At 34.6% G+C, this 12,423-nt stretch overlaps 1 protein-coding gene across 3 annotated transcripts in view; it reads right to left on the reverse strand.

Moving 5' to 3' along the window:
- Positions 1-12,423, reverse strand: part of LOC144240513 (ephrin type-A receptor 6) — an 877,144-nt gene that overhangs the window by 150,660 nt on the left and 714,061 nt on the right. For all 3 annotated transcript variants that reach the window (XM_077774886.1, XM_077774885.1, XM_077774887.1), the window contains one exon: positions 6,443-6,568. In XM_077774886.1, coding sequence (XP_077631012.1) covers positions 6,443-6,568 — 126 coding nt within the window. The remainder of the gene's footprint in view (positions 1-6,442; positions 6,569-12,423) is intronic.

Consider the following 12,423-nt stretch of genomic DNA (forward strand, 5'->3'; position numbering starts at 1 on the left):
CACTTAGTCCTGTATATTTGTGTTACTGCTTTTCTTCAGTCCTCTGTATGCATAAAAATCTGATGTTACATTCACTAGTTATGAGAATCTCTGCAGCTTCAACCTTCTTTATCATTCCTAACTTATTTCTGCCATCTAAACTATATGCCTTCTAAATAAAAAAAATTTGCCTGAATAATAGAGCATGTAATATTTGCCCTGACTCCATATCAGATAGAATTTCACATGAAATATGGAAAGGAAAATATTGATAATCATGGTTAATGGACTTTGAAGACATTTTAATATTGGCTTAGCTCTGTAAATCCTTTGCTATAGAAATAGTCTACTTGAACCTGTTATTACTGTATAGAAAACTAGACAGTGAATTCATTTTCTAACATTGCTAGGGGACAGTCATGAGGATATGAAAAAGTCTGGCTATTTGAGTATAAGGCTCATTCAAATCTTTTTTTCAAAGGGTAAAAAAAAATAATAGTAAACATTATTTTAGTTGTATATTTAGTGACTGAAAATCTGGTGTTTGGGTCCCCATATGTTCATATTTCTCATGTTATCTGATTCAGTGTAAGCAGAGAAGGAGTCTCACAGGATTGATTCACTCCATCTTTGCCATTTACTTTGAACCTAACTCATGGAATGCAATGAAGAGACGCTCAGGTAAAAATGTCGAAAAAGGTGTTTTATATATAGCATTGTATTTAAAGCACTAGCAGACAAACTGAGATGGTGTTTCAGAAGAACAGTCCCTCAACAACTAAAGAGATTCCAAGATTAACCACAAAGGAAGTATTAAGAAGATCTTGAACACTGATTTCTTTCAGAATTTATCTATTTCTAAATCTCACATGCTGTTTCCTTTGTTTTCTGTTTCATAGACTTTGGTTATAATTGATAAGTCTTGTTAGTTTAAAGTGTGTGTTTGAGTTTGGTCTTGAATCATGTGTGTGTGTATATTATAATATATATATATAAATATATATAATATTTACTTAATTAAAGAAAAACACAGTCTGCCAAAACTGACTCAANACTGACTAAAAACTGCTAAAAAAAGTAACCTAATATTTTGATGATCTAATCATACTCAATTGACATTATTTTATGAGTATTAAATAATGAATATGCATTTATATTTTATAAGTAAGTCTAGTTTTAAGACACATTGTAATGTCTGGATCTTAGTGTAAATTTAAGATACTACATTATAGTTATAGTTGTGCAGTGACAGAAAAGAATAAATCAGGAAACCTCCATACATTACCCTATTATAACTGTGTAATTTTATTTCTCAAGGACTTTATTATGCTAATTTTAATTGTATATGCTATGTGTATGAAATTGCCAAAAGCCTAAAGGGTCTGGGTAGAGGCAGAGTCTGTCATACGATAAGCCACAAATCTAAGACCCTATTTGTAATCAATGCTCTGTGGCAGGTAAAAATGTTCTATTCTACTTTCAGATACTCTTTGGCTACAGAATTAAATCAAAGAAATAACTAGATGGAGGCGCCTGTCTTGCTCAGTTTGGTTAAGCATCCAACTTCAGCTCAGGTCATGATCTCAAAGTCTGTGAGTTCTAGCTCCACGTTGGGCTTTGTGCTGATAGCTCAGAGCCTGAAGCCTGCTTCAGATTCTGTATCTTTTCCTCCTTCTCTACCCCTCCCCTGTTCATGTGCCATCTCTCTCTCTCTCAAAAATAAACATGAAAAAAATTAAAAAAAAAAACTGGCTGGATTAAAGAGGTCAACTCATTACCATTTTAGAGCACATGCCTGAATACACATTTAGAAAAGGGATTCTTTTCAGGGAGGCAAAGTTTGATTTTAATTTTTTCAAGTTTATTTATTTATTTTTGAGAGAGAGAGAGAGGGAGAGAGAATGAGTGGGAGAGGGCGCAGGGATGGGGTGCAGAGGATCTGAAGCAGGCTCTGTGTTGACAGCAGAGACCTCGATGCAGGGCTTGACCTCACAAAATGTGAGATCACGATCTGAGCTGAAGTCAGACCTTAACTGACTAAGCCACCCACGTGCCCTGAATTTGACTTTAATAAGAAGGAATACAGAGGTGCCTGGGTGGCTTAGTTGGTTCAGCATCCGACCTCAGCTCAGGTCATGATCTCACTGTTTTGTGGGTCTGAGCCCCACAATGGGCTCTGTGCTGGCAGCTTAGAGCCTGGAGCCTGGTTCTGGTTCTGTGTGTGTGTGTCTCTCTGCTCCTCCCCTACTCACACTCTGTCTCTCTTTGAAAAATAAACAAACATTAAAAAATTTTAAAAAATAAGGAGGAATACAGCAGGGGAAGATTTTGATTAAAAAAAATATCAGTTCTGCCTTTCTATCTTCTCTTCTCTCAGCTTCCTTCTCTCTTCTATTTCCTTCTCTCTTTCCTCTTGTCTCTTCTCCTATGACTTTTCTTACTTTATTGAGTAACTACTGCTTGAAAGTCACTGCATCAAAGAATATTACTCGATGATCAAAAAGAATGAAATCTTACCATTTGCAACAATGTGGATGGAAGTAGAGTGTATCTAGATGGACCTAGAGTGTAAGTGAAATAAGTCAGTCAAAGACAAATATATGATTTCACTCATATGTGATATTTAAGAAACAAAATAGATGAACATAGGGGAAGGGAAGGAAAAATAAGATAAAAACAGAGAGGGAGGTAAACCATTAGAGACTCTGAACTACAGAGAACAAACTGAGGGTTGCTAGAGGGGAGGTGGTGGGGGGATGGGCTAAATGGGTGATGGGCATTTGTTGGGATGAGCACTGGGTATTATACGGGTTAAGTGATAAATTACTAAATTCAACTCCTGAATCCAATACTACATTATATGTTAACTAACTTAAATTTAAATAAATTTAAAAAAAGAAAAAATAAATATATGAATATACTTGCTATTTAACTTTCAGCCAATTAGTTTCTGGCATTTTTCTCTATTTGAAACTAAGAATAATAACCCTTTACTATGACATTTCTAGAAATGAGAAAGGTCATACAGACAGTATAAACAATTGACAATAGTTAAATAAATACTGATGTCAGGCTTGTCTGCTTTCTGAGTCTCATGATTAAATGATTCTTTCATTGCAGTTAGTGTAAAAATAAGTATTATTGGGGTATCTGGGTGGCTTAGTGGGTTAAGCATCCCACTCCTGGTTTCAGCTCAGGTCACGATCTCATAGCTCATGAGTGCAATCCCCCCATTGGACTCTGCACTGACACTGCAGAACCAGCTTGGGATTTCCTCTCTCACTCTTTACCCCTCCCGTGTGTGCATACTCTGCCTTACTCTCTCTCAAAATAAATAAATAAATAAATAAATAAATAAACTTAAAAAAATAAGTAGTATAAAAACATTGGTCCTTGACAGCATAGTGTGACATGAATGCAAAGAAACCATTTTATAAGAGACATCATCATGTATCTCATTTAAATTTGATTAAGATAAGTAACTGGGACTAAATTAACACCATCATTAGAATAGGTTTTGTGATTCCTTGAATCACATAGCTAATGTCTTTTGAGACCCTTGAAGTACTGTGACATTATAATCAATTGGGAGAAAGCAAATTAATTGCTGCCCAGTGGCCATCAACCTTTGGTCAACTGTTCGAAGTGCCACAGTACAGGTCAAGGGAGGAACTATTTTCTTGATGATGTCCTAAACAAAAGGGTTATGAGTTCATCTATTAGCTAGCAGAGAAATACTTTTAAAAAATATGAAGTAAAAACTTCTCATGATTACTGCTTCATTCCTCTTCACACAAAATTATAAAGGAAATTCTTGGGAAATAAGCTATAGATGAATGGAAGAGGATAAAAATTACCTTTGAAATTGTAGCAGTCATTACTGAAAAGTGCCAGAGGAAGTATACAGGGATCACTTATCAAAGTGATATAAGCCAGTAAAAGTGAGTTGAGTTAATTTCAGTTTGAGGGAACAGGAACAAGTTTAGATCTATAAATTTTTTATGAAGCAATTTTGTTACACCTGATTTGTATGTAAGTCATGAAAACTGAACTGAGTTTTCTTTCCTATGAAAGCTGGAGGCAAATTTGGCTTAAAGCCTAGAAGAATAGAGTACTAGAGTGTTCTTTCAGATCTCTCTCTAGGAAGTTGTTCCTGTGTATGTTATAGAAACATCATCTTTCTTCTATCATTCTCAGTGGCTAAATGACAAGGGTTGTTTATTTTTTTAGCAGTAATGCTGAATAATTCAAGTCACTTCTGAACTTTGTAATGTCATTTCTGCCAAACATACCTAAATCCTCTGAGATTTGTCATTAAGAGTTAAGGATTAAGCCATTAAACTACAAATCATCCATTCCTCAATTCTAATCACTGAAATATTAATAATATATGTGAAAACTGCGTTTTTATATTTGCAGCTCTGAGCACTTAGCTTACATAAATTTTTATTTCTAGTCTTTTGCAACACCACCATCACCACCAACAGTAAGAATGATAACATTTCTGAGCAACTGAAACCATTTTTGTTTCTAAAGAGGAAATAAAAAGTGGCACTCATTAGAATTAAAATTGCTAGTTTTAAATTCACATAGTTTTGGTTCCTACTATATCAGTGGCATTGCTGGCCACAAAGGCTCCAACCATATCGGTAATTATCCAATGATAAAACCAAATGACATTAAAGCATATTTACAATTTGTTATTTTGTATGTTTTAATTGGGTAGGCAAGGGTAATTGAAGAGCAACAGAAAAATAGAAATAATAACGTTAGGCCTTGTTGGTATAATTTTGTTAAGAAAAGCAAGAAATGTGCATGTTGCAATTTTGTTTCTATTGGATTTCCTAGTGTCTGAATGTTCCCAGGATTGGTGATGTCATTGAATGCATTGATGTCATCAGCATAATTTTTGGCATAATTATTATGGTTAAAAAGCACCAGAATTACGCTAAGTTTTAAAAGAATTTTTGATATAAGGTGTGAGCAGGGGGTGGGACAGAGGGCCAGGGAGAGAGAGAACCTTAAGCAGGCTCCACACTAGTGGGGGGCTGACAGAGGCTGGATCTCATGAACTATGAGATCGTGACTTGAGTTCAAATCAAGAGTCAGATGCTTAACCAACTGAGCCACCTAGATGCCCCCAGAATTACAATAAATAAAACTCCAAGGGGCTTCTGGGTGGCTCAGTTGTTGAAGCATCCAACTCTTGATTTCAACTCAGGTCATGATCTCATGGTTGTGAGATTGAGGCCCACATCGGACACCACTGCTTAAGATTCTTTCGCTCCCTTGCCCTCTGCTTCTCTCTCTCTCAAGAAACAGAAAACTCCAAGAATCAATATCCTAATTCTATTTTGCTAAGACACATATAAAATATAAAGTCGGTTTGTATCCTTCATACAACAGAAGAAGGCAGCTTGATATTTTACAAATTGGCAGGAAAAAGACAATTTCTGAAATAATATTATGTATAATCCAGAAAGCGATTTACTAAACTTAAAATTTCATTTTATTTCATTTTTTTAAAAGTTTACTTATTTTTGAAAGAGAGGGACAGAGCATGAGTGCAGGCAGGGCAGAGAGGGATGGAGACCCAGAATCCGAAGCAGACTCCAGGCTGCATGAGATCATGCCCTGAGTTGAAGTTGGATGCTTAACCAAACTGAGCTACACAGGTGCCCCTGAAATTGCATTTTAAAAAGCTCAATCTCCGGGGTGCCTGTGTGGCTCAGTCGGTTAGACATCCAGTTTTTGATTTTGGCTCAGGTCATGATCTCATGGTTGGTAGGATCGAGCCCCGAGTGCTGTCAGCACAGAGCCTGCACAGGATTCTCTCTCTTCTTCTCTATATGTTCTCTGCCAGTTGTTCTCTTTCTCCTTCTCTGTGTCTCAAAATAAATACATAGACATGAAAAAAATGCTCAATTTCCTATATTTTCTCTCTCATTGATAAAATAGAGCTTTGGTCAGATTGAAATTTTGGGAAATACTGCATTAATTTTCTTTTTTAAATTCTTCCAAATTTGCTACTTTCTAGCTTTTTATCCAACCACTTCCCTTTAATGAAATTAAACTTTAATTAAATGTCTATAAACTTGCCCAAATATGGAATTACTCTTTCTATTAATAATGCTGTTTTTAATTCTCTTTTCTAGCCAATTATCTTATTTTTATTCTTGAGTACAAAATTTGGGATCTAAAGCTCTTTATGTAAAAATTATTCTAGAAGCAGCAGCAGCATTATGCTAGCTGGGTGCTCAGGTTATAGATCCGTCCTCCACTTCCTCTTACTACTTCCATGGCATTTGATATCATAAATGTCATCCCTGCATTAAGGAAATGTTGCTTGCATTCTCTTTCAACAATATCTTAGTAATATTTATTTCTGTATTGTGTATCTTTCAGTTGTGAGTATAGTCCTATGCTGTATATGGTGGCAGAAAACTTCACCTGAAATACCTACCAGCAGGAATCCTGGGGGGCAGAGATCCTCCCCCTGGCACTGGATGCGGGGCCTGGATGCTATTTAAAAACCCTGCCCTCAGGAAGCTGGGGCAAAACGCCTCCACCCCAATGGCCGGGAAGGATCCTTTTAAGAGATAAAAATGGACATTAATCAAAATCTTCTTTGTGGAAAAGCTGTCAATCATATAACTGGGAAAAAAAAACTATACTTAATAAAAAACATCAAACCTTAAAAGTAAGCTATAAAATTAAAAGGAATGAATGCATTTTTATTCATAAATGTAAAAATTCAATCTAGGTTTTGAAAAGAAAGCTACTCTTAACTAGTTACAATGCAAAACAGGGTAGAAGTAGTAGAATGCGAAATAAAATCTCTAAACCTACATTTGACAAAGTGGATATAAATAAAAGTCATTGAGGTTGTCTATTTGCAGAGTCGTCCACATAAGTGACATGCGCAGGAGACAGTCACAGCGGATCTGAGATCAAAGCTGCACCAGAAGGAGCAGTGATTTGCGTTAGTTCTATCAGGAGTGGTGCTTAAAGTGAGGAAACCTTTTACACCATACAGCAATTATATATGTTTTTGAAATAGCGGTAAGGAAATCCACATACACAATTCTTAATTTGTTACACCTTTTATTAGGGAAAAGACAGAGTTTGCAAAGGTAGAACCACATGCTTTTTCACTTTTATGAAGGCTACTGTAAAGCAAAAAACCAAAAGGAAACCACTTGGAAGTTTATTCATAAGATTACATCATGAATTGTGAGTAAAAGAATGTCAGAGTTGGAAAAGACATCAGAGGTCATCCAGTCAAAAAATCATTTTACAGACTAGCAAACTGAGGCATGAAAAAGGTAAGGGGTGTCACGTAGCTGGCAGACTCCTAGGACAAAATCTTTCCTGTGCAGATTAAAAATAAATAACGAGCCGTTTCCTATATGGGAGATTGCTGTTCTCTGAATATGAATCAGAAACCCTGCAGTTTGGAATAACAGCATTATAATTTGGTGTCTCAATGACCTGAAAGACACTAAAATCATTCAGAAGAAAATTTAATATACATGCACTATCAGTGCATAGGCAGCACTGGTAATTGATATGGTATATCTAAGTTTAATCACAATAATGCTCTAAAAGCAAGTTACACTGATGATTGTAAGGAGAGCATATCATTTGGGTCCTCTGAAACTCCAATCAGGCCCAGCAGTTTCCAAATAAAGAGACCTTGGATCAATCCTCCCAGGCTCAGTTTTAACAAGTCCTACATTTTTAAAGAGACTTTATCTGTTCATTGACAGCAATTTTGCACCTAAAATATGTTAAAATTTATAGCCTCTTTGAACTCCGACCAGGATTAAAGGGACCTGGTATAACACATTCTATAAAACTTACTTCTATGGAAAAAGTTGCTGCTAAAGAAAAGACAGCATTTCTTAGATCTTTAAAGATGTTTAGAAAACGAAGTTACAAGGTATGTTTTAATGCATGAGGCCTATTTATTGTGCCTTGGATTAACGAAAGCATAGAAAGAAAATCAAATACTGTAAATAAACTGGTTTTCCTGTTGATTTAATGAGACTTTAGTGAAAAGGTCCAGCAGCGTTTGAGTCCCTTAAACATGAAGAGATGTGGCTATAGTGCCAAGTAGTAGGTCAGGGAAAGTGTTCTGAGGGAACTTTCAATGAACAGTGAGTCTAATTTCTTCTTTGCTACTATTTGGGGTATGTATCATTGAGCACAAATACTCCCCCATGTACAATGTTTTCCATGCAAGGCATTTTCCACATTGCAATGTCTCAACACCGTGTGAGAAAATACCCATCACTAAGGAGCATCACTGAATACCAGATAGACATAATTATGTATTCATACTGTATTCTTAAAGTAATAAAATGGTGATTTTACAACGGACAAAATAATTATAAGAAATTCAGATTTTATTATAGGCTGCAGAACAGAAATATTACAATTTAGCTGATTATGGATTTATTGAAGCCAAGTGATAGAAAACTTGGGTGGTTCAATTGGTCATGATCTGAACTGAAACTCATGGTTCATTGAGTTTGAGTCCAGGGAAGAGCAGAGACTGCTTAGGATTCTCTGCCCTTCCCCTGCTTGCAGGTTCTCTCTCTCTCTTTTGGAAAAATAAATAAATAAACTTTTAAAAAAGAATACTAGATTGTAAAGAAAAAGAACATAATCATGCACAGGAAAGAAAAAGGAATATAAATGCAATTATCTTAAAAGAAATTTGAAGAAAAACAAAAGTGTGAAAAGTAGACTTTAAATAATTTTAATATGCTTCAGATTTAGAGGTTTTTATCTTTGTTTTTTTATTTTTGCCATATTATTTGAAATTGTTAACTTAGAAAAGATGTCCATTATTTTAACTTCTTGAAAGAAACAACATACAAATATTATTTTATTGCTATGATTACACTGATTACTATTTCTGTTGTTGTGACAGCCTGTCATATTTAATAGCAGCTTTCATTTTCCAAAACCTGCTGCATCATTCATAATGGCTTTGTTATGTTTCTTTACTGTGGGTTAAAAGGTCTTTCATTTATTGTGGCATCTCTTCCTTAAGGGACTGTCATTTTTTTATATATAAAACAAACAAACAGAAAAGCTGGTGTACATGAATATTCAGTTGAAATATCATATTATGTGATAATAATGCCTTATTATTTTCCTCCTTAGGGTCAGTCATGTCAATAGAGATTGCATGAAACACTATAGCTTTGTTTTCACAATTGAATAATGAAGCTGAATTTATTTGTTATAATTCCCTTATCTCTTAATCTACAAGAAATTCAGTTCAGGAAACTTTCGGGATTTAATATAAAATAATTTTAGTCTGGTTTGCTCTATTGATTAAGTTGCTGGCTCTTGCTGTGTTTTTTAAAATACATAATTGTAGCAAAGAAAAAAAAAAGAGACACACAAACCAAGAAAGAGACTTTTAACTATACTGAACAAACTGATGGCTATGGGGGTGGGGGGTGACGGATGAAACAGGTGATGGAGATTAAGGAATGTACTTGTGATGAGCACCGGCTGTTGTATGGAAGTATTGAATCACTGTATTTTACACTGAAACTAATATTACACTCTATGTAAACTATACTGGAATTAAAATAAAACAAACAAAACAACAAGAACAAAATAAATAAGAAACTGTGGAACTTAGTATATTGTAGCCGAAGAATGAACATCATCTAATACCTGTAGCAAGATAAATGTAAATGTCCATCAATATTTTGTTTTTATGTGCATTCAGTAGACTCTTTGTCAATATAAATTAGATTTTTGTTTGATGCGAGTATTCCTCTAGCTACTACAAGTTTGAAATATAAGATGTGTCACTTCACACACGCTTTTCTAAATCTCAAATAAGTGACTTTCCAGTTTGCAGTTTGCTAGTGATCTTGAGTCGGTGGGTTAAAGAGACACCAGAATAGGACATTAGCATTATATTATCTCTAACATAGAGTTACCAGATAATCAGGTGTCCTGTATTTTTATTTGCTAACTCTGGCAACCCTCCCCAAATATAATTCCAAACACTTCTGAGTATCACACTAACAAAATACTCTATTAACTACTGGTATAAGGTAAATTAACATAAGTCACTGGCTGCAGAAGTTGATGATTTGTCTGTCCTTCAGTAGCTCAGTGGTTGTCATTGTCCCTTAGGGACTACTGCAAATTACTACTGGGGAAATGCACTATTTAGTGGGTGAGGGTCAGGATATGAGCTAAAGGCATTGCAATAACTGGTATACTCCCTCCACCAAGGGGAATTTCCCTCAAAATAGTAGTAGCACCACTGAGAAACACTCTCTGAGAGTAAAGCATCCTTTGAAAAATGGTTGTTAGTGACTACAGTGTAAAAAAAGCAGAACTTGACATGGACTGAATTTTCACATCTGGTCTGATCAATTAATGGAGGATTCTGATTGCCCAGATTATATGAAAGTAACGTGGCCTATAGGATAACCAGTTTTCAAAGAGTTATAGTAAAATATAATTAACAAGTAAACTCAATGAAACAAAAATCTCATTTTAATTCGATATGGCAGCAATCTCTTTGAAATAGCTTTGCACTGGATATTCAACATCATTAAGAATTTGCATAAAAAGATGACTATGACTTTAAACTCTTTGCATCTTCATTTCCTTATATGTAAAATGAAAGTAACAACTGACCCCACCTCATGGGACTATTTGTAAGGGTTAAATAAATGCAAATAATCATAAATATAAGAAAATATTCTTAAACTGTCCTATTTTTTTACAAAAAGAAATTTCTTTGAGTGGGAAACTGAGGTAGATTGATTAATTTTCTAATGCAGAACTATCCCCTCCACCTCACACATACACAAAAACTGAACAGAAAAAAATCCTTTCTTTGTAAATTATGTATCAATAATTTAATTTTGTCTGAAAAGTTTAATAAAGGCAATATCCCTATAATAATGAAATTTTTCATATGTGGCTTCCTCAAATTGTCTCCATTTTGCCTTATTTTTGAAGATACACTTCGATCTATGTGTAGAAAAAGAACACCTAGACACAGTTAGAGTTTAGAATTGTAAACTGAAAATATATGCACACATGTGTATTAAATTGTAAATAAAATATATTCATAATACTCTCTATGGAGAATGCTCCAACATTTTTATTGTTTGAGGTGTGTAATCTGAGAATTTTGGAGAATGCTAGTTTAAACAATAAAACAGTGAGAAAATGCTAGAATGTTCATGAAGTAAAACATTTACTTCAAGAGCTTGAACAATTAGGGCAGGGCCTTGATGTCACCTGGCTTCAGGCAGTCATTCCAGAAGCCATGTTGCTCCTTAAACAGTGGCTCTCAATCTTGTGTATACATTAGAAAATAGGTACACAAGTTCCAAGCAAACACACAGAACACACAGAAAATAGAAAAGCCATGTTTTCAACTCCTAAAAAGAGTTCTTGTCAACTACAATGTGATGTAAGGATGATCTATACTGATACAAAAAGAGATGACAAAAAGTCCTAAATATGTAGCATCTCATGTATATTGTGCATGTGTGGTATGACTATTATTTGAAATCAAGTGTCAAAATAAGCTGAACTTATAATCAGATCCTATATTGATATATTTTAGGCTGTTAGTATATAAAATGAATATTTCAAAATATTTTTATTTTATTCCTTTTGTATTTAGTGTTTTATAATAAATATAAAAGATAACACAGTAAAACTAAAAATATATATAACATACATAAATTAGTATTCATATAGTAGAGTATTTTGGCTCAAACATTTTTACTGAGAAGGTAGTGACTAAAATTTTGGAAAGCTGAGAATTTTGAGTATGTATGCATTCAGAGTAGAGATCCTTTCTTCAGTCTTAAGTATCCAGTATTCAGTTCTGTACTTGGCAAATAGCAGCTACTACATCACTGCATGGTTCAGGTTAATGATGGTATCTTTGGGCTACAGTGTGAATGAGTAACTTCAAAGTTCAATGATAACATAGTCTATTAAACCAAACGCTATCTTAAGGGCTGTTTTCCCTGAGGAATGTTCACTTCAGAACCTTCAAAGATTCTCTACTTCTCTATCTATATGTATGCCTGCCTGTCCATAACTGTTTGTCTATCAAGCTGTCTGATGTTTGTCTATCAAACATCATTCAAACAGGCTCATTGTTTGTTTGAACATATGTTTCCTAATTTTCTGTGATGGCTGATGAAGCCTTAGACTCTAAGAGTTATATGACCATTGAAGGAAGACCAGAAACAGTAAGAAATCATTTTAACATAAGGCATTTAATGAATAATTTTTTTTTCTTATTGCACAGAAACCTTTAAGTCTCTTTACTTAACATGCAGTCTAGGAAAAACTAAGCTACTGTGCCTAGTTTGGTAGAGAAAAGATACCTGTTTCATTGTGATGTATTAGGTGGGCCATCTGGGACCC

This window comes from Crocuta crocuta, unplaced genomic scaffold, assembly GCF_008692635.1.
Source record: "Crocuta crocuta isolate KB4526 unplaced genomic scaffold, BGI_CrCroc_1.0 scaffold6, whole genome shotgun sequence".
NCBI lineage: Eukaryota > Metazoa > Chordata > Mammalia > Carnivora > Hyaenidae > Crocuta > Crocuta crocuta.